Here is a 19,185-nt window from a genome sequence, read left to right as displayed (position 1 = left end):
AAAAAATCAAAAAAAGGAGCATCCATTTTCTAGACCTAAGCTATATTTTTAAAAAGTGCTTGTAAGCAATTGGTTGAATATTTCCTAGTGACTACTGAGTATTATACATCATTACTAGGCAAAATAGTGCACCGGTTTCTTTACTTCAAAGAGATTTGCTCTGAAATTGTGGGAACCTAAATTTGCATGCTGACTGCCCATGTGAAGAGCTGGTGTGGTGTGCCCCCATCATATCAGGACTGGGAAGGCAGTGAGAGGATCCATTCCAGGGCCACTCTGGCCAGCCAGTCTCACTCCATTGGTGAGCTCCAGATTCAGTGGTTAGACCCTGTCTCAAAGTAAGATGGATAGTGATTGAGTAAGATACCCAACACTGTCCTTTGGCATCTATATGTGCATATACATGTGTTAGGGAGTGTGCTAAGGTGTGTTTACACACACACACACACACACAAACACATGCACACATACAACACATAATAAATTCCAAACCACGTTCTTGTTTTGTTTTGTTTTGTTTTTTTCCCTGAATTTTTTTTTTTTTTTTTAATTTGGACTTTGAGCTTAGAGGTCCTTTTATCTTCTAAAGTGACACTTGGTGGCTCTGATTTCTCTTCATTTTACAGTTTTATCTACACATGGCATCCCGTCCTCAGTCCTGGGAATAAAATTGTGGCACTTCATTGTGGTCACTTTGTGGCTATTAAATTACTTTATAGGGTAATGATTATCCTGATTACGGGCCATTTATTTGACACTTTAAATTTATAAAAAGTCTTTACAACAATTTTATTAGTTATTTTAATGCATTAAATCAGTTTGAAGCCCTTTCAGTGCATCGCTGATTGACCACTTTTCGGTAATTAAAATGATCATTTCTAGTTAATATTTGACTCCTTAAGAAGCCAGATCAGTCTTTAAGTATCTTTAGAAGGTCCTTTGTTAAAAAGAAATCAATGAGTAAAGCATATGAGATTAATGTAATATTTTTAGTTCACACTGGAAAAAGATTCTAATTCTCACAAGCCGCTGACTGGAGGGGAGACAGATTATGGCAGGGAGTAGTGTCTTGTGATGGCCCCTGCTCTGCTTTCTCTCATCTCATTATTCCATTGTAGGTAATCCTATCTGAAGCTGTGGACACTCTCCACAGACAGTACCATACAGTACCATACCTTCCGTTTCCATGCCTCCAACATCACCGCTGTGATGTCAGTCGCCTCACAGATGAGTGCAGCTTACCCAGCTCACTTTCTAGTGCAGCAGATTTGGCCTGGCATCTTACACGTTTTCATGGCTCTTTTGTCCTTAAGTGGGATCAGATCATTCTGTTGCCTTCTTTGGCCTCTTAGTGTCACCAACTTTCTCAGAATCCTTTTTGGTTTGGGTGATACATTATGAGGTATAAGTTGTCAGTCTCTTATCTAAAATGCTTGAGAGTAGGCCTTTAGGATTTTTGAATATTTGCTTGTACACGGGATCCAAATTGAAACGTGAAATCACATATCTATCTACCTATCTGAGAGAAAAGTGAGAAGACAGAAAAGGAGGGAGGAGTCTGAAAGTAACTGTAAATTATTTTTAATAGACTGTACAAATTAACCAAACTATATACTGGACAGTTTTCTTTATTAGGTGTCATAATGGCACTCTGAAATTTTCAGTTTGGATCATTTGCATCTGGGGGGTGTGGATTCAGGATTGTCTCTCTGTATATCTGTGTATAGAACTTTATTGCACATTTCATGGGAGACGCAATGTTACAGCTCACATATCAAGTGATTGATACATTGATTGTCCAAGAAACTCAAATAACTTAGGTTTGTGTTCAGACTTGCACCAAAGGCTTCTTTGTCACAGCTCCATCCATCTACTGATTCAGGTTGTTTTTCCCTCATCTTATGTTTTCTCTTTTCATCTCATCTTTAAGCCTATCTACATTTGCCGTGCCCTTTAACTTTGACTAAGAATGTTAACCCAAGAAAAGTTGTCCCCACAAATACCTCTTATCTTTTCCCCATCCCGGCACTTAAGTAAGATGAAGATGTTGCACCAATTCTATTACTGAAGTAAATGAAAATCATTACTTGTATCATGATCGTCTCTGAAGCTTTCTTCCCTCTCATCCCTCTTGCCTGTGGTACCCCATAGCATCTCCACTCTCTAATTCACCTGTGCTTTCTCTCTCTTGTGTCTTGCTGGAAGTCACATAACCACCTATATTTGGGGCCTTGGCATTGGCAGGATTGTGTTCCTCACTAAAGTGTCCTTCCAAGCCACCCCCCATGTGCCATCCATATGTTCCTGGATTAAAGCAGGTCATCATCTCTATTGGCATAGCCTGTGCCCTTGACTAGATTGAGCTGCAGTACAAAGTTCTAGCAATCACACAGGCAAACAGAGTCTTGGGACCTACGATTTGGGGGGGGGGGTCAAAGGCTATAGGAGATGGGAAATCACCTTTAAAGCTACTACATGATTCCTACCAATTCATATGTTTATAAATTTACTTTAGGACTAGCAAAGTTCTTCTTTTAACAGTGGTTTCATTATATTATTATATTTTCTTAAATGATAACTTGGATTTTACTGATTTTCACTTGATAGGAAGGCAACATTTATGCACAAAATCCTTCTTTTTTCCTTGACTGTGCTGTGTTGTCATTATTCAGAAGATTGCGAGGCTGCGTTTGTAAAAGACGACATTCACAAATGTACACAACCCACAAAGTATCTTGGGTTAGACTCTCACTCTTGCTCTCGGCCTCCCTACTCCTCTGCATTTTGTTCTTTTCTTGGGAGTTACCACCATTAGTACTTCACATTTCCTCTCAGATTTATTTCATGCACATGTAAATAAACATGTCCTCAGCCTTTACACTCACAAGTTCAGCTTATCTTTTCTCACTCCATGATACATCTTGGAGATCGTCACATTAAGTATTTAAATAGCTGCAGACTGTTCTATCACTTGAGTATACTCTGCATTGTCTGAATACTTTCAGGGGCTCTCTGCTTCCTAATGGGTTTTGAGATGGACCCTCTGGCTAAGTACAAACAAGTGAAAGTGATACTGATGAGATGCCACTTCCACAAAGGCAGAGCTCAGGTGTGGTCTTGTCTATAAGGGGGTTTTCTTCTCTTTTCATTAATATTCTTATTCATTCTTCAAGAATTCCATGCTGCATGTCTTGCCTACATGTGACATGACAGATACTGCCTTGAGTCTCTGGTGAAGTCTCTAGATTTGTTTTTATATATGATTCCAGCAGTGTTGGAGCAAGGAAGCAGGAGTCCTGAACACATGCATCATTTTTGTAAAGCTGTTGGGTCTCCAGGCTTGAAAATAATAGCTTTCCCTTAAAAGGTTGTCTGGAATCTGGCCAGATGTTATCTACACTTATGTGATCATCACAGCAATTGATAAGGCTGATGAAAGGAATGAGTAATTGCTACTCACCATTCAGAATGGGGTTTAAAAATGGGGGTCAGGAAAAATTTTCCTGGGCACTACCAACATTGCATGTGTTCTCGCTCTTTCTGTGTATGTGTGTGTATGTGTGTGTATGTGTGTGTTTGTGCAACTCCCTCCCCTCCCTCCTTCCTGTATGTGTGGCATATGCACATAATCTACTTGTTTTCATTCATCCTACTCACAGCCTGAGTGTACTCGTACAGAAGCCAACGAGAGACATCAGTGTCTTCCTCTGCTTTCCCCCATATTTCCTTGAGACATGATTTTTCACAAAATCCAGAGCCCTCCATTTTGACCAGGCTTCCTGACCCAGCCAGTGAGCTCTTAGGATTCACTTCTCTACCCCCATGCAGTGCTTGAGTTAAAGCTAGGCACAGCTGTGCCCATCTTCTGATGCGGATGCCAAGGAACCAAACTGAGGTGTCATGCTTGCAGGGCAGGTGCTCTTACTCCCTAAGCCAGCTTCCCAACCTGGACAAGCCACTTTGCCACCCTGTATTATTTCAAATATGCCTTCAGAGGCAAGATTTAAAGGGAAAGAAAAGCAGGGGTGTAAGTTCCTCAAGGGGAACAATGTGGTTCACACCTCTTAGCTCATAAGAATTTGCTTGATTGGGAGGGGACATGAAAGAACTTTAAAGCCTGGTAAAGGCAGCCATACAAACACATTGATGTGTGCATTAGACAGAAGTGTATCTATTAATTAGAGAATTAATACGGTGTAACGCTTGAGCCAATAGAACATTTGGGCAGAGGGACTTTAAGTGGTCAAATTCATTCTATGCATCCTTTTGAAGTACTATTTTGAATAACCTTGAAAATCTTCTTTGTGGCTAAACACAGATGTTTCTGGTGGATAATTTAACCTGTGGGAAAATGTAATACTAAGAAACCAATACTATTTTATAAACCCAAAGTAGAGAAAGATGATGTTGTGCTGTGGGAAGTATCTTTGAGACCCTTTTGGTTGGACCCTACAGGAATCCTGAGTACTTCAGGGTGAAGAGAGTCATTTCCATAAGAAGACACTGGGAGAGTTACTTGAAAAAAATTCTCTCTCCCTCTACCTCCCCCCCCCTCTCTCTCTCTCTCTCTCTCTGTGTGTGTGTGTGTGTGTGTGTGTGTGTGTTTGTTTGATCCCAGCATGAGGAAGCAGAGACGGGGGTCCCTGAGGCTCACTGATGAACCTGCTTAAGATCTCAGGGCCAGGGACGCTGTCTCAGAAACTAAGGTGCAGATGCGTTAGGTCTGAGGAACGACACTGGAGGTTGACCTCTTGACTCCATGTGCAAGTGAACTCACGCCTGTACACACATGCAACTGCGCACACACACAGGCACAAATATACACGCTTACATGTACATATACAAAATTGAGCCATCCCAGCCAAAGCTTAGAGGCAAACATATCCTCTCAGGAAATCGCCTTCTCGCTAGTCTGTTCCTAAACAGTGGTTTCCCTGTAGCTGTTGCTTGTGGCTGTAATGTTTGCTTTTATTTAGTTGACAGTTACTTTTTGCTTGATGTGGAACGAATTCTGTCATGGTGGCTTACAAAATATACCACATGTCTTTAATTTCATAGCTACTCTTAGGAAAGGGGACATCTGGTCCCTTTTTGAGTATATCTGGCTCTGATCCAGTTTTTCATAGGATCCTTCTTCCCTCCCGCTTTTTTAGAGGACTGTATATCCTTTTTCCTAACTCGATTTCACTTGAACTATCTCAGATTCTCATCCTTAAGTTAATTCAAAATTTGTACACCATCTTAAGACTACACACTCTGTACTTAAGAAGACACCCTCTGTATTATACTTAAATGCATTTTACAGGAATGCATTTCTCAATCTTAGGGATAGGTGTGTGTATGTTTGCATGTGTGTGTGTGTGTGTTTCCTTCTGTTTCTTTTTGGTACCTATTATTTTGGTTTCTTCCCCATTCAGGTCTTCAGACTCCAATTCCAGAGGTCATTGTGGATATGGATTCCATGGATATCTTTCCTGTGGGCTGGTGTGAAGCAAATTTTTACCCTTTGACCACCCCGCACAAGGCAGTCTGTAAGTGTTGTGCAGTAGAATGAGACGATGAACAGATAGTGTCCATAGTCATGGTGAATAAATGGGTGATTTGGTACAGGAGGCTGTGAAAAATAAAGGTTCTAGGTGTTCTAAGGAATGCCTATATTATTATTGTCACAATTATTCTTTAAGTGCCAATGGACATTTGGGCACATTTTATAGGTGACAGTAAGGAGGTAATTGAAGGAGACTATGCAATGCATTGTTTTGATTGAGAAAACTTAGATTAGACATCGTGTGTGTGTGTGTGTGTGTGTGTGTGTGTGTGTGTGTGTGTGTGTGTACATATATATTTTTTCTTTTTCCCCAATTTTTGAGAAAGAGTCTCACTGTGTAGCTCAGGTTAGTTTTTAATTTATGTGTATGTATGTGTCTATGTGTGGATATGTACATGCGTGCGACTGTCTCTCCAGGTTCTGTTAATATTTATTTCTAGTAAATGATTATTGCCTTTATGAAAAGGTAGACCATAACTTGGTTTATGTGCTACACATTTGCTGTTAATCAGTCTTTATTAAGATAATTCTGTATTTTCTAACATGAGCATTTTTTTTTCAAGACAGGGTCTCATTTATATAGCTTTGACTATCCTAGAACTCGCTCTGTAGATGAAGCTGGGCTTGAACTCACAGAGATCTGCCTGACTCTGCCTCCTGAGTGTTGGGATTAAAGGCGTGCACCACTATGCTAAGTGTGGCATTTGTTAACGCTAATCAGAGTTCAATAACTGTTAGAGTTTGGTGGGATAAGAGTTCAAGTTTGCCTCCTTTACAGACAATGTGTGCTTTAGAAATGAATACAAGTATTGGCGCTGGAGGGATAGGTCAGTGGTTAAGAGTATATACTGCTCTGGCAGAGAACCTGAGTTTGGTTCTCAGCACCCACATCAGGCAGCACAAAACCACCTTTACCTCCAGCTCCAAGGGATCTGGCACCTTGGCCGGACTCACATACACATAATCTGATACAGACACACTTACATAATTAAAAATAAAACAAGTCCTCAAAGAAATAGTAACATAGAGTTTCTCACCTCCCCAGATGACTATGTGCTGGTTGATTTCCTAGCTGCCTATTCCCCTCCCACTAATTCAGCCTTTTGTTTTCATTGAGGTTGACTTGGAGGTGTATTATTTTGGCAGTATTCTTTGTCTTATCACAATTTCTGTCGAGTTTGCAACAATTTATCTTAATGTGTGTTCATACACAGTACAATATGTGTTCTCTTTATCTTCCTTATTAAAAGTGCCCTTTAAAATAAAATAGCCAGTGTAGTGATAAGATTAAATATACTTACACATTTTTGATGCTTGATAAAACCATGTCTTTTTTATGCTAGGAGATACTATGTAAATTTATGGCTTGACCTCAGCAACTTTTTAGTTTTAAGAATAGACACAAGACTCATCTTCATTAAAAAAAATTAACACTTTTTCCTAAAAACCACCCTCATTATTTAGAGGCTTAAAATATTTCCTGTTGTATTCAGAGACTCTGAGGGGCTGGCAAAGCATCTCTGTTAAGAGAGTGCAGACCCTATGTGGCTTCCCTACCTCACATCCAGTGAAACTTGGGCTCAGCCCCAGCCCTGTACACTCTGAGCGTGGAGGCACACCTAGGTAATCCCTGCACTTTGGAGGTGGGTCCTGGAGGACCAGACATTCAAGGTTGCTGACAGCTAAATATCCAGTTACAGCCTGCATGAGGCCCTGTCTCTAAATAAATAAAATAGGGTACACTTGTCCACTAAAGCCATTAGAAAAGGACTAGCCTCACTAATAATGTCATTTTCGTTTTCTTTTCCTGTTCTACAGCCGATAAAAAGAGGAAGATTGCAGTTGTACAGCCAGAAAAACAGTATGTGTTTTTGTTTTTTTTTTTCCTTCACAAACATCATGCTTCGCTGTAAGGGGAAGGGGTCTGAGTGATTTTGGGGGCATTAGCTAACTGGCAACTCAGCATCGATGGTGACAGCTCTTATTCCTTGTGAAATTATTGTGTGCAAAATGCAGAGCCCACCCTCAAAGTTCTACAGTCCCCGTGGTTATTTCTTACTTTTTATTCCTCACTGATGGGAATGACTGACTATGGTACTGACTCTTGGTGGCCTCACATGACAAGTGTAGTTTATAGATGGACGATCTGTTTTGCTGACCCTGAATGCCTAGAGGCAAAAGACTTCAGTGTCACTCTTAATTCCCCTGTTACACTGCTGGCTGCATCTTAACATCCCCATTTAAAAACAGTACTTTTGAGGGATTTAAAAAAATATTAAATTTGGTTCCTTGTGTAAAAAATGTGGGTTGTTTCCTTTATGGTATAGATATATGTTGCAGTTTTGGGGGAAGGGTGTTTTAGGGTAAAGTGTTGTACATGTGGGCAGGATGTGTTTGAAAAGTTGAAATTTTCGGTGAGCCTTTTGTGCATTATAAAGTATCTAAAATACATCCAAATGTTCCTTCCATCTGAGGTGATTGTGTTTCCTTAAGGAACAAAGCATATGGCTATAAAGTTAACTGAAAACAGTACTTTTCTATGTAGTAAGGCTTCAAATTAAAGAAGTGAAACAAACATTTGCATCGCTAATTGAATAAGGATAATGGCTTTGAGGATATTTTGTGTGTGATCTTCACTGAATGCTGCTGTGAGTCAGACTTGTAACTTGGCTCCAGTTTATGTAACGTGAGGTTGCTAGACAAACATGAGGCTCTTGATTAAGTCCTAATTTGCAGCTCATGGATTAATGATTCTCACCTCACACAGATTTCTGGGCCTGACACTCACAATTCCTGACTCAGGATAGCTGGAGTGTGGGCTAAGAATCTGGATTTCTGTAAATTCCTAGCTGATGCCAGTTCTATAGGCTCAGGGAAACATAGTCTGATGTCCACTACTGTAGAGGATGCACCCCTCCCCATCTCAAGATACCTGGTGGTGCTATTAGACATTTAGGTCAATATTCTATGCAGCCATCAGGGGTGAGACCCCATGAGCCCAAGATTTCCTATATTCCTGTAAGACCACACACATGCACGTGTGCGTGCGCGCGCGCACACACACACACACACACACACTCTCACAAGCACGTGCTCATGCACATACGTGCCTTTTGTGAACTTTTTACCTGAACTCTAACAGAACAAGCCAGAATTAAAATTTTAACTATCAGAGCTTTATAGTTCTCTCTCTTGGGTCTTCTTTTTAGTATTTCCATGACCCACATAGACTCAGAGTAAGGACCTTCAAAGTCACCTGAAGGTTGTCTTCAATTAGACAGTGACAGTGGATAAGTCTGACACTAATTATATGGCAGTTGTATCTAGAATATAATTGGAGACATTTCCTAAGTTCAGAAGAGACTCACTGATCAGGACTGGCCATTCAAGGGCATTTGCACCCTAGACATTGTAGGGTCATCAAATGGCTTTGAAAACCAATTTTCCAAAAGATCTCCTTATTTAGTTTATTGGTGCTACTCTTGTACATGCAGCCTACCTTATAATGACTTTATATTGAATTTCTGGTGTAGCCATTTTAAATAATGAAAATATTTCATAACACATTCCTTTCCTCCGTGGTCTGCAATAGTTGATCTTCTATATCTACAGGTTGTCATCCACAGTGCCTGTTGAGAAAATACCTCATGACCTTTGCTTGTTTCCTCACATGGACACTGCAGGTAAGTGGGCCCTAGGGAGGACTCTGTGCTGTCCACTAGTAGTTGTGGCTGGAGACATGCATATTGTTTTAGTCACTGCATCCCAACTTTGAGCCTATTTTCTTTTCCTCTGCTGCTACTCACTAACATAACCATTGAAAAGTTTTGTTTTTGTTTTTTGTTTTTTTTTTAAATCAGATTAAAGGTGTACTTCACTTTTACTACTGTTTGGCCAGGATCTGTAGACAGGTACAGTAATCTTCAGGACAAAGATCTGTTTGATATTTGGTCATTACAAATCCAGTTAATATTCTGTGGCATGGACCATAGTGATGAAAAGGGAAACACTGAGTACTGGGCAATCCTTTCTTGCCATTTTATCATAGTTCCACTAGACTCTTTTGAGACATGGTCTTGCCATGTAGCCCAGGCTTGCCTTGAACTCTCAGCCTACTGAGTACTGGCTTATCCATTTGCATCTTTGCCCCAGTGACTTATTTATACCCCACTCATTCTTGATCTATTCATGAAAACCCGAGTGTGAGAAGCTGATCGTGATGGATAGATTTGCTAACACATTGTTTAATCTTTGTGACATGCAGTTGTGAGCTGCAAATGGACTACCAAATGTGACTAAATATGTCTCCATGAAGTGGTTCTTCTCTCAGAGTTCTGTGTTCTGGAACAAATAAAATTTGCTTTGAATTCCAGGATTATGGTCTATGTACTATGAATACTCTCACTAGCTGATGTCCTCTTTGCAGTAAAGAGAACAATTTTATAAATAGAGTAGATGAACATTTAAATAAAGGTCTGGATAATACTACCAAAAATTATAAGGAAATTCAGTTATAAAGTTAATTATCTAGCTTCTGTAAGACTCAATTTCAATTTCTTTTTTTTTTTTTTTTTAATATTGTTTAAGGTTTATTTATTATGTACACAGTATTCTGCCTGTATGTATGCCTACAGGCCAGAAGAGGGCACCAGAGCTCATTATAGATGGTTGTGAGCCATCGTGTGGTTGCTGGGAATTGAACTCAAGACCTCAGGAAGAGCAGCCAGTGCTCTTAACCTCTGAGCCATTTCTAAAATTTTAAGTGCTTTGTTTGTTTGTTTGAAAACTACATCAGCTACTGTTGTATAGTCCACTGCAATAATTACTCTTTTTCATACATTCAGCATAAAATTCCTACTTTCTATCTACTGGATCTTAAGTTTAAAAAACTGGTTTTTCTGAACTGTTAAATTACCTTCACACTAATAGTTGTATTTCTGAAGTAGTATCACTGTTTCTGTGGCATATTTTGGGTACAAACTCAGTGAGTACATTAGAGCATAGGTCTCTTAGCCCAAAGAGAAACTTGATTACAAACTATAAACACCAAGAAGTGTTAGTCAAGTCAGATGTGGTGGTGCACACCTGTTATTCCAGCATTTGGGATCCCATAGCACAAGAGCTGTCAGTTCCATACCAGTCTGGGCTACAGAGTTGGAGACCCAACATGTCCCACTGAGTATGTCATTAGAATGGGAGTTCAAGCCATGGTAGGGTGCATTTTCTCCCCATCATATTTGCAACATGGAGAAGACTGACAATGTCTAGTTGGCCTGGATGTGGAACAGTAGTAACTCTAACACAGTACTTTTGTGAATGTCGGTGGGACATCTTTCAAACTTTGAAACTCAAGTCAGGCTGCTTGGTTAGTATCACAGCAGCTCTAGTTCTTGGAAAAGCAGTGACCATTCAGAGTCCATTTCTACTCCAGATTCTCCAGCAGTCAAGATGAGATCTTTGGATGTAGTGCAGGTCTTGACAGCACCATAAGTCCCCCGCATCCACTGTGCCATTCTCTCCCAGCAGGAACTGTCAATGGGAAGTACTGCTGCCCACAGCTGTTTGTCAATCACCGGTGTTTCTCAGGCCCATTTCTGAACAAAGGGAGGATTGCAGAGCTACCTCAGTCAGTGGGGCCTGGCAAGTGTGTACTGGTGCTTAAAGAGGTAAGGCATCACAACAGTTCTCATAAGAGCTTTCCATTGTGTTTGGTTTCCAGAGGAGATGACCTACAAGAGAGGCTAACCTCATGGAAGTAAATGAACATTGGAGGTCCTTCTGGTTCTTTGTTTGGTTTTTTTTTTTTTTTTTTTTTTTCTGAGACAGGGTTTTTCGGGGTAACAGCTCTACTATCCTAGAACTCGATTATTAGACCAGAATTCCCTCAAACTCACAGAGATCCGCCTGCCTCTGCCTCCTGAGTACTAGGATTAAAGACATGCATCACTACCTCCTAGAATAAACAAACTTTATTTATTAATTTTTTGTGTGCATTGGTGGTTTGCATGCATGTATGAGAATGTCTGAGCTAGATTTACAGAGAGCTGGGAGTTATCATGTGGGTGCTGGGAATTGAACCTGGCACAACCCAGCTCATTTAGAAAAAAAATCACTGGTACTTAACCACTGAGCTATCTCTTCTACTGCAACTTACTGGTCCAGCCTAAGGTGGTATCTGACAATCCACTGGAATAACAGAATAGCTTCTGGACTCATCTAGGCACTTTCTGCTCTTTTCCCGCACACACAAGAGCTCTCTCTCTAAGAGAAAGGATACCAGTATGACTTTTTTACTGTTGCTGTGATTTTTTTAAAGCACAGTTCTGTGGCTATGCAATCCATTTACTCATTGACCAATTGTTTACCAGGCAGCTTCTAAGAGCCAGGCGCTATCGCTATCAGAGCCACTGGATCAAAACCCAGCCCTATTAGGCTTCTGTCTGTCTGAGTTTCCCATTCAGTTTTAGGAAAATAATATGATCCAAAGCTAAATAAATGTAGGCATTGCCTAAAGAAAGATGGGAGCACAGCTCTGTGAAAGCAGAAGCGGGGGTGTGAGTGGGGCAAAAACATGGCAGGTGACATTTGACTGGGCAGAGTCGGTGCAGTTTCAGCTCTACAGCACGGTGGGCATTTGGGGAAGATTCTGATGAGCAGGTCAGGCCTGGTTGGGATGGAAAAGTTAGACTTTGGCTAACCAATAGCTACAAAAGGGTGTGTTATATTTAGGAATAAAAACCCAAGAGGATTCTGGGTAGTCTGGTGCTTCATTGCCGAGTAGCACCAAGGAGTTCAGAGGAGGTTGAGTGTGAGCAGCTCTCTTTGGTATTCCAAGCAGTTTTATGTGAAGCCTGGGTAGGGGGGGATTTCTCAGAGTGACAGCAGGCTGATGTGATTGGACTGTGGCTAAGATGGCACAGGCTTTTTGCCCGTTTTAGCGCCTGGTATGAGAGGTTATGGGCACCAAAGCTGACACAGAGACTAATCTAGTTTCTTTGAGGGCGCCTGCAAGCCTGATTCACATGGCAGGTTTTGGTTGTGAAGACAACACTCTTCTATTATCTGCTAGCTATGTCAGCCAAGAACAAGACCTTGGTTGGATTCATTCTCTCTTTAGAGACTGGCTATCTTACTTGACTAAATGATTTTTTTCCAAGTCAAAAGAAGTTATCCTTTATCATTTTCTGATAGATTGCCAACCACCAAATTTAAAAGCCCAGCCAGAAGCAGTTTTCTGATGACAAAAGTTGTTTTTTGCTGATGGCTAAAAATGTGTGTAGCAAGGTGGAAGGAAAAATAAATAAATAAAAAGCAAGCGCTTCTGCTCTGTGAGTGGAAGAAAAATGTAAGTTCCACCAAAGCAATATTTATGCTAATGTTATTCCTTTGGTTCCAGAACCTCTGCATGGCTTCAAATTTCATTTTGCTTAAAGAGTACGAGGTAATTGAAGCAGAGACAGAGTGCCTTGCTTTTCCGGCCCATTGGCAGCATTGGAAATTTAAACACTTTTGTGTCTTCAGAAATGTGAAATGAGAGTTGTTTTCTCTGTGTCTGGTCTGCTCTAAGTGGATAGTGTCTGTAGGTAGACACAGGGTTGGTGTTTGGAAAGGTTAGTTGCAAGGTATGTGTGTGTTTGGGGGGGGTCTATGTGTTAGAGAAAAGGAAACTCCTAGAAGGCAGTGGCTAAATTGTTCATTAACTTGTTTTCTGGATGTTAAAGTTGGGTGGGCTTTGTAGAGACCGAGAAAGCCATGCATGACTTACCTGAACTTCAGAGATGGTATTGAGAGAAGACAGGTTTAATTAAACTGGAGCCATTATGGGTGGGTTATATGCTGGGCCATTTTATGGATGCTGTAGAATTATCAGGGACAGATATTAGTGATGGCATTTATCATGAACTTGTATGCTTAGCCAGAACATTGCCAATTGAGACCATCCATTTCTAACTCAAATCATACCAACCTGATGCCTTCTCCAGTGTGCCAAGGACCCTGGCAGATAGACAAATCGTGGATATATGTTGTATTATTCTAAGACTGCTAGTATCTTGTGCCATCCTTTGAATCACCTGGTCTACCTGTTGCATTTGGTTTATATGCAGCGTGTTGCTAGAGTATGTGCCCATCCTCATATTAAAGGGAGAGCCATCCAACAGGGATATGAAACTGGAGAAGCAGAATCATCTCATCTGCTAACTCATGGCAGTGTGCCTTGGGATGAGTATCTCAACTTCTGATGATGAAATGGGAGTGGATCAGCCAGGTGTTGCTGGCTCTGAAATGGCTCTGAAAATACTCAGTGTGGTGAATTGTGCCTTTGCCTTTAAAGAGACTCTGCAGCCTGTTACGACAGATTCCCAAGATGGCACATGGAGGTTTGGAAACCTCTATGTTTTCTCTAAGAAGTCACTTAAACTTGCCTTAAACTATCTGCCCCTGTGTTTAACAAAGCCCCTGTGTTTAACAAAGATAGAAGCATGTCATTTCAAATGGGGAGTCTCCAGGCAACCCTTCCATGGTCTCCACATCATTTTGGATGCATTCAACTCTCTGTCACTTTGTGATTGCATAAGCTCTGCAGAAGTGTGGCCTCTCTTCTTTGGCAGTTTGGACTGTAGCGATAAAGAAAAACAAACAAACAACACAAACCCAACACAATGTAAATGTCTATTAGAACTCAAAAATATCACAGTCTTGTCTTTGCACTTACTCCTAGCTAATTCTTAGGAGAAAGGTTCACAGAGCCAGTACCTGTAGGAGACTTCTGGATGTGATGAGCCTCCATGACTGTGTCACTTCCTTGGATGGATATGATGAGTCTCTGTTCGTGTAATCACTTTCTTAGATGTGATTAGCCTCTGTGAGTGTATCATTTCCTTGCTGTATGACTTTCTACCCTAGTATGTTGAGGATGCCAGAGAAGCAATGAGACTTATAGGCATTAAGTAGGATCAAGAGACTGAATGTGATAATGTATATCAGATCCATTAAGATGGGCATCCTATTTCTGATTGAAGAAATAGATATAAGTCTGTTCCACTATGTCCTAGTTCACGTACTCAATTATGTTTCTATTCCACTGTGTATCCCCCATCTCTGTATCTGCCACCTGCCTATTTATCTGCTTATCTAAATATCTGCCTGTGTAACATCTCTTATAGTATCCAACCTCTATATCTTTCAATCTGTTTGTCTATCCCTTGCCATTTATATCTGTTATCTATGTCTTTAATTGTCTTTGTTAGCACCTGTCTACCTATCCATCTATTTATCCAGCCAGCATCTAGTTCCACTGTGTTCATTATATCTCACTCATCACCCATCTTCTTCCTCATCATGAATCATCTAGCTCTCTATTATCTTTCATCATTATGCCATATATCTATATATTTATAGCTACTTATTTATATCTATATATCTACCTATCATAGTATCTGTCTACCATCTATTACTATCATTATCATCTATCAGATACTTGCATCTGTCTCATTATTTATCATCTATATATCCATTCCTAGTGTGTAAGGCAAATAACAGTCTATTTGTGGGACTGATGGAAAATGGGGATGGCTGTTATGTCATGTTCATCAGTAAAACTAAGAAGTTGGCATTTAAATAACAGGGATGGTCTTATATTAATAATAGTTTTTTCTAGTATCTGTTAAATTGTAATGGATTTTATTATGACCTTTTCATATGTATATTTAATGTATTTTGGTCATATTTATCCCCAAATATGTCCAGCTAGTCCATCCCCCTTTCTACAATATCTTCCTCTTTTCAAATAGTTCCTTCTACTTTATTATTTTTTGACCAGTAAATTAGAGTTATTTATAGTAATGAGGGCAAAAGGTAGTTCAAAGGAGCATGGACAACTTACCCATGGTTGCATCCCTGAAGAAAATGGCTCTTCTCCCTGCAAACCTTAACTAACCCATACATCCTCAGGGAAGGGCCGGCAGGGCCTCTTATATTCCTCTCTACTCTATATTGGAATATTCTCTTCCCAGACTTATGCAGGCTTATTCAGGTGACCATAGTTGCTAAGTGTTAAAGAGTGCAATGGCTTCATCGCATCCAGAAGCCAGTGTTGCATACACTCTATGCTTTCCTCCAGTTCTTGGATTCTTTCTGTCCCCCCCAGTTAAGTCAGTCATCAGAATCGAAGGCAGAGGCACACATGCCTCATGAAGGTGTTCTGCTGTGCCTTTGCTGCTACTTCTAGGAGTTAATGTTGACTGTCATCCCATTAAAAATGATACAGCAGGCTTGGGTGAGCATGTCCATGGTAATGCACACACACGGCTCGTGGTGTAGGTGTTTGTGGGATGCCTCATAATGTCTGCACACCACAACTAAAGAAAAGTGCAAGCTGCTTTTGCTCTTGTGGCTTTCTCTATTGTTTTCCCATATAGAAGACATGATAACTTTTTTTTTTTAAAAAAAAAACTTTTTCACCATACTATAGAGGAGGACTTTGTAGCAATGACAATCCAAAACCAAAGCTATATCTCCTTTCTGGACCTCTGTTCACCCCACTATATGGTATCAGGCAGATTCTTGGAGTGAGTAAGTCATTAATTTTCATCAAGCTACCTTGTGGTTCCATATTGAAATTTACTGAACAAAATTTTTATAAAAAAGTCTACCAGACCCTTGCTCCTGCTAGTCATAGCTCTAGCTACAGAGAATGTAATAGCATGGTGCCCCCGCCTTCTGTGTGCTTAGATAACTGTGTAGTGATCACTGAGAAGGCTGAGAATCATGAAAGGAAAGTGGTGTTTTGTGAGGGTGCTTAAAGGAGGTTTCTGTGAAGGAACTTTTGGAAGGAAGACCCGAGAAAGAAAAAGAATGGGCTGTGTGGATATTGCCGTATTTCATTACTGTGGCGCACCGGAGACCATTGGCGTATTGAAAGAAAAAGAATATTTGGCCGTAGAGTTGCTGGGGTTCCAGTCATGACCCGGTTGGTCCAGTTGCTTTAGGATCTTAATTGAAATAGTCCATCATGGCAGGGAGCACATGGTGCAGAAAAGCTTTTCACCTCCATGCGTTGAAATATTAAAGAGAAAGAAGACAGGGCTAGGATTCTTTCATCCCATTCTAGGACATGTTCCTATTGACCTAAAGATTCTCCTACCTGTCAGCACTGCCTGGCATTGGGGGCCAAGCCTTTACCACAAGAGCCTTTAGTGATCTTACGGATCCTACTCATTGCAAGAGAAGTGAACAGCCCTTAAGAGGGTTTTCTCCAGTCCCCAGCTACTGTGACAGGAACCACATAAGCAGGGGACTAACCATATCAGAAGCCTGTCCCTGAAGGGTCACAGAGCCTGTGCTCCATGTGGTAGCAGCCTTAGGGAAAATGACCAGGTAAATACAAGTGCTCCACATACACATGGAGAAAGTCATCTTGCCCAAAGGCCTATAGCTTCATGGGGATCTAACTGAGATTTGATCCCAGACATAGCCAACTAGAGGTCATTGCTTTTCTCCTGTAACCCATCAGAGAGGAATTTGCTTATGAGCGTGTGTTCTCAACATTCCAAGCTCCAAGAGATGCAGTGAACCATTGCTTTGCTGTGTGGATTTTCAATTGGAATTGCTCAGATGTGTCTTAGTTAACAGTTTCCTTAGCTGAGGGTGGGCTTCATGGTATTTCTAATCTTTTATGGAGAACATACTGAGTTGTATTCTGATAGTTGGTGAGGCAAAGTCATTTGCTTTAACTCTATCTAGTGTTAATATCTATCTACTTAGTTCTCATTCTCCCATTTTCATGTTTGTGTGTACTGTGCATATGTGTATATGCATCTTTGCATATGTGCTGCTATGCACGTGGAGGGGTGTGAATGCATTTGGAGGCCTGAGATATCATGTCCTATTCTTATTCGTGGAGACAGCACCTCTCAATCAAACCCATATTTTATGGTTAGTCCGGCTAGCCAGCTTGCTCTGGGTGCTGCTGTTTCTATCTTATGAGGCTGGGATCACAGGTGGGCTGCCATACCTAGCTAGCATTTATGCGGGTTCTGGGAACCAAATTCAGGTCTTCACACTGTCTGGCCAGTTCTTTAACCACTAAGCCTCCATGTAGTTCTTTTTTATGAGGCAGCTGTATTTTCTTCGGCAATCATGGACACATGTGTCTATCTGTACTCTAATGTCTTTAGAGATCCTTGTTGAATTTGAGGATGAATATTGGGAAACGCCATGAGAAAAAAAAAATCAGTATCAGGTGCTTTTACAAATTTAAATGCTGCTTGTTTCCAGGCTGAACTGAACTCTGGAAGGCATGTTCTGGTTCTATTCACAATCACAAAATGTGTTCTGTTATGCAGCAAATGACAGCATAGCTCTGGGGTTTTCTCCGCTAGTCAAAATGAAAAGAACCAACCGAAATGTTATTGCCTGATGATAAATGCTTCACATACTACTGCGGCCAGCTCTAATTAGATTTATTTTTAAACTCAGTTTTAAAATTAAACTGATGGCAAATGGAAAAATCAGATGATTGTTTTAATGCAGAAAACAAAATGTACCACAACAGTCTGCATTGTCTTCTTGTTTCATTTTAGCCCTAGGTTCAAGTGTGCCTCTTGTTGGGGACAGTTAGAGCCATTGGAACAAAACTCAATGCCACCTAGAGTAAAGGGGGTTGCATACTAACTATATAATATATTTGTCTCTATTTTGGGGGGGGATGTAAATGGTCATGTTTATATACATGTATGGAAAGATTTTGTGTGTGTGTGAGTACAGTGATGGCCAGAAATGGAACCTAGAACTCATCAATTTGACTAGACTGGTAGGCAAGCAAGCTCCAGGGATCTGCCTGTCTTTGCCTTCCCTGTTGTAGGATTACAGGTGCCTGCCACCACACCTAACATGCATGCATGCATGCATGCATACATACATACATACATACATACATACATACATACATATATCAAGCACTTTGCTGATATAGCCATATCCTTACTCTGAAAGATTCTTTCTTCTCAGAGGTTATCAGGGTGTATCCACCCCAGCCAATATTTTCCTGAATATTCTTCTGTCTCCTTTATATTGACTGATTTATACCCTGATGTAGTGCTTGTCTCCCATCTTGGAACTATTTTTCTCACTCTCTATTGTATTTTGCCACCACACATGCAGTATGTACCTTCATCCTGATGTGACTATTCATACCTTTTTTGGACTTGGGCAAACTTGAGAAAAAGTAGTACCATGTAATTTTCCTACCTGTCTGTATTCCTAATATCCCATGGAGCCACCACAGATGGCCACTTTGTGGAATTTAATACCTGACATCCTGTTTACGTCTGTATACTGTTGAATGTATGTGGGTATCAGGAGCTTGGAGTATGGCAGAGCTTGTGAATGCCAAGAGTTAATCATGCAGGCATTGTGACTAAGTCCTAGAGTTCTGGCACTAGGGAGGCAAAAGAAGGATGATCAAAGTTAGACGTCAGCTTTGGCTACGTGAGATGCTGTCTCCAAAACACACATGTGCACACGCGCGCGCGCACACACACACACACACACACACACACACACACACACACACACTGAGTAAATCATGACTTGCTTAGTGAGAGGCCAGTGCCCAGAGGTCTAAGTTCTTGGATGGT

General features: G+C 40.7%; 1 protein-coding gene across 2 annotated transcripts in view; it reads left to right on the top strand.

Annotated features, from left to right (window-relative positions):
* The window catches only part of Sfmbt2 (Scm like with four mbt domains 2), a 155,662-nt gene that overhangs the window by 111,602 nt on the left and 24,875 nt on the right, over window positions 1–19,185 (top strand). Inside the window, exons 11-14 of one of the 2 annotated variants that reach the window (XM_051194829.1) lie at window positions 5,418–5,531; window positions 7,367–7,409; window positions 9,161–9,231; window positions 11,075–11,214. In XM_051194829.1, the coding sequence (XP_051050786.1) occupies window positions 5,418–5,531; window positions 7,367–7,409; window positions 9,161–9,231; window positions 11,075–11,214 (368 nt within the window). Of the gene's footprint in view, window positions 1–5,417; window positions 5,532–7,366; window positions 7,410–9,160; window positions 9,232–11,071; window positions 11,215–19,185 lie in introns of both variants that reach the window. The other variant, XM_051194828.1, reaches the window with a different exon arrangement.

The sequence above is a fragment of the Phodopus roborovskii genome, unplaced genomic scaffold (genome assembly GCF_943737965.1).
Source record: "Phodopus roborovskii unplaced genomic scaffold, PHOROB, whole genome shotgun sequence".
NCBI classification, from domain to species: domain Eukaryota; kingdom Metazoa; phylum Chordata; class Mammalia; order Rodentia; family Cricetidae; genus Phodopus; species Phodopus roborovskii.
The sequence above is the reverse complement of the archived record's forward strand: the minus strand, read 5'-3'. Positions and strand labels throughout refer to the sequence as shown.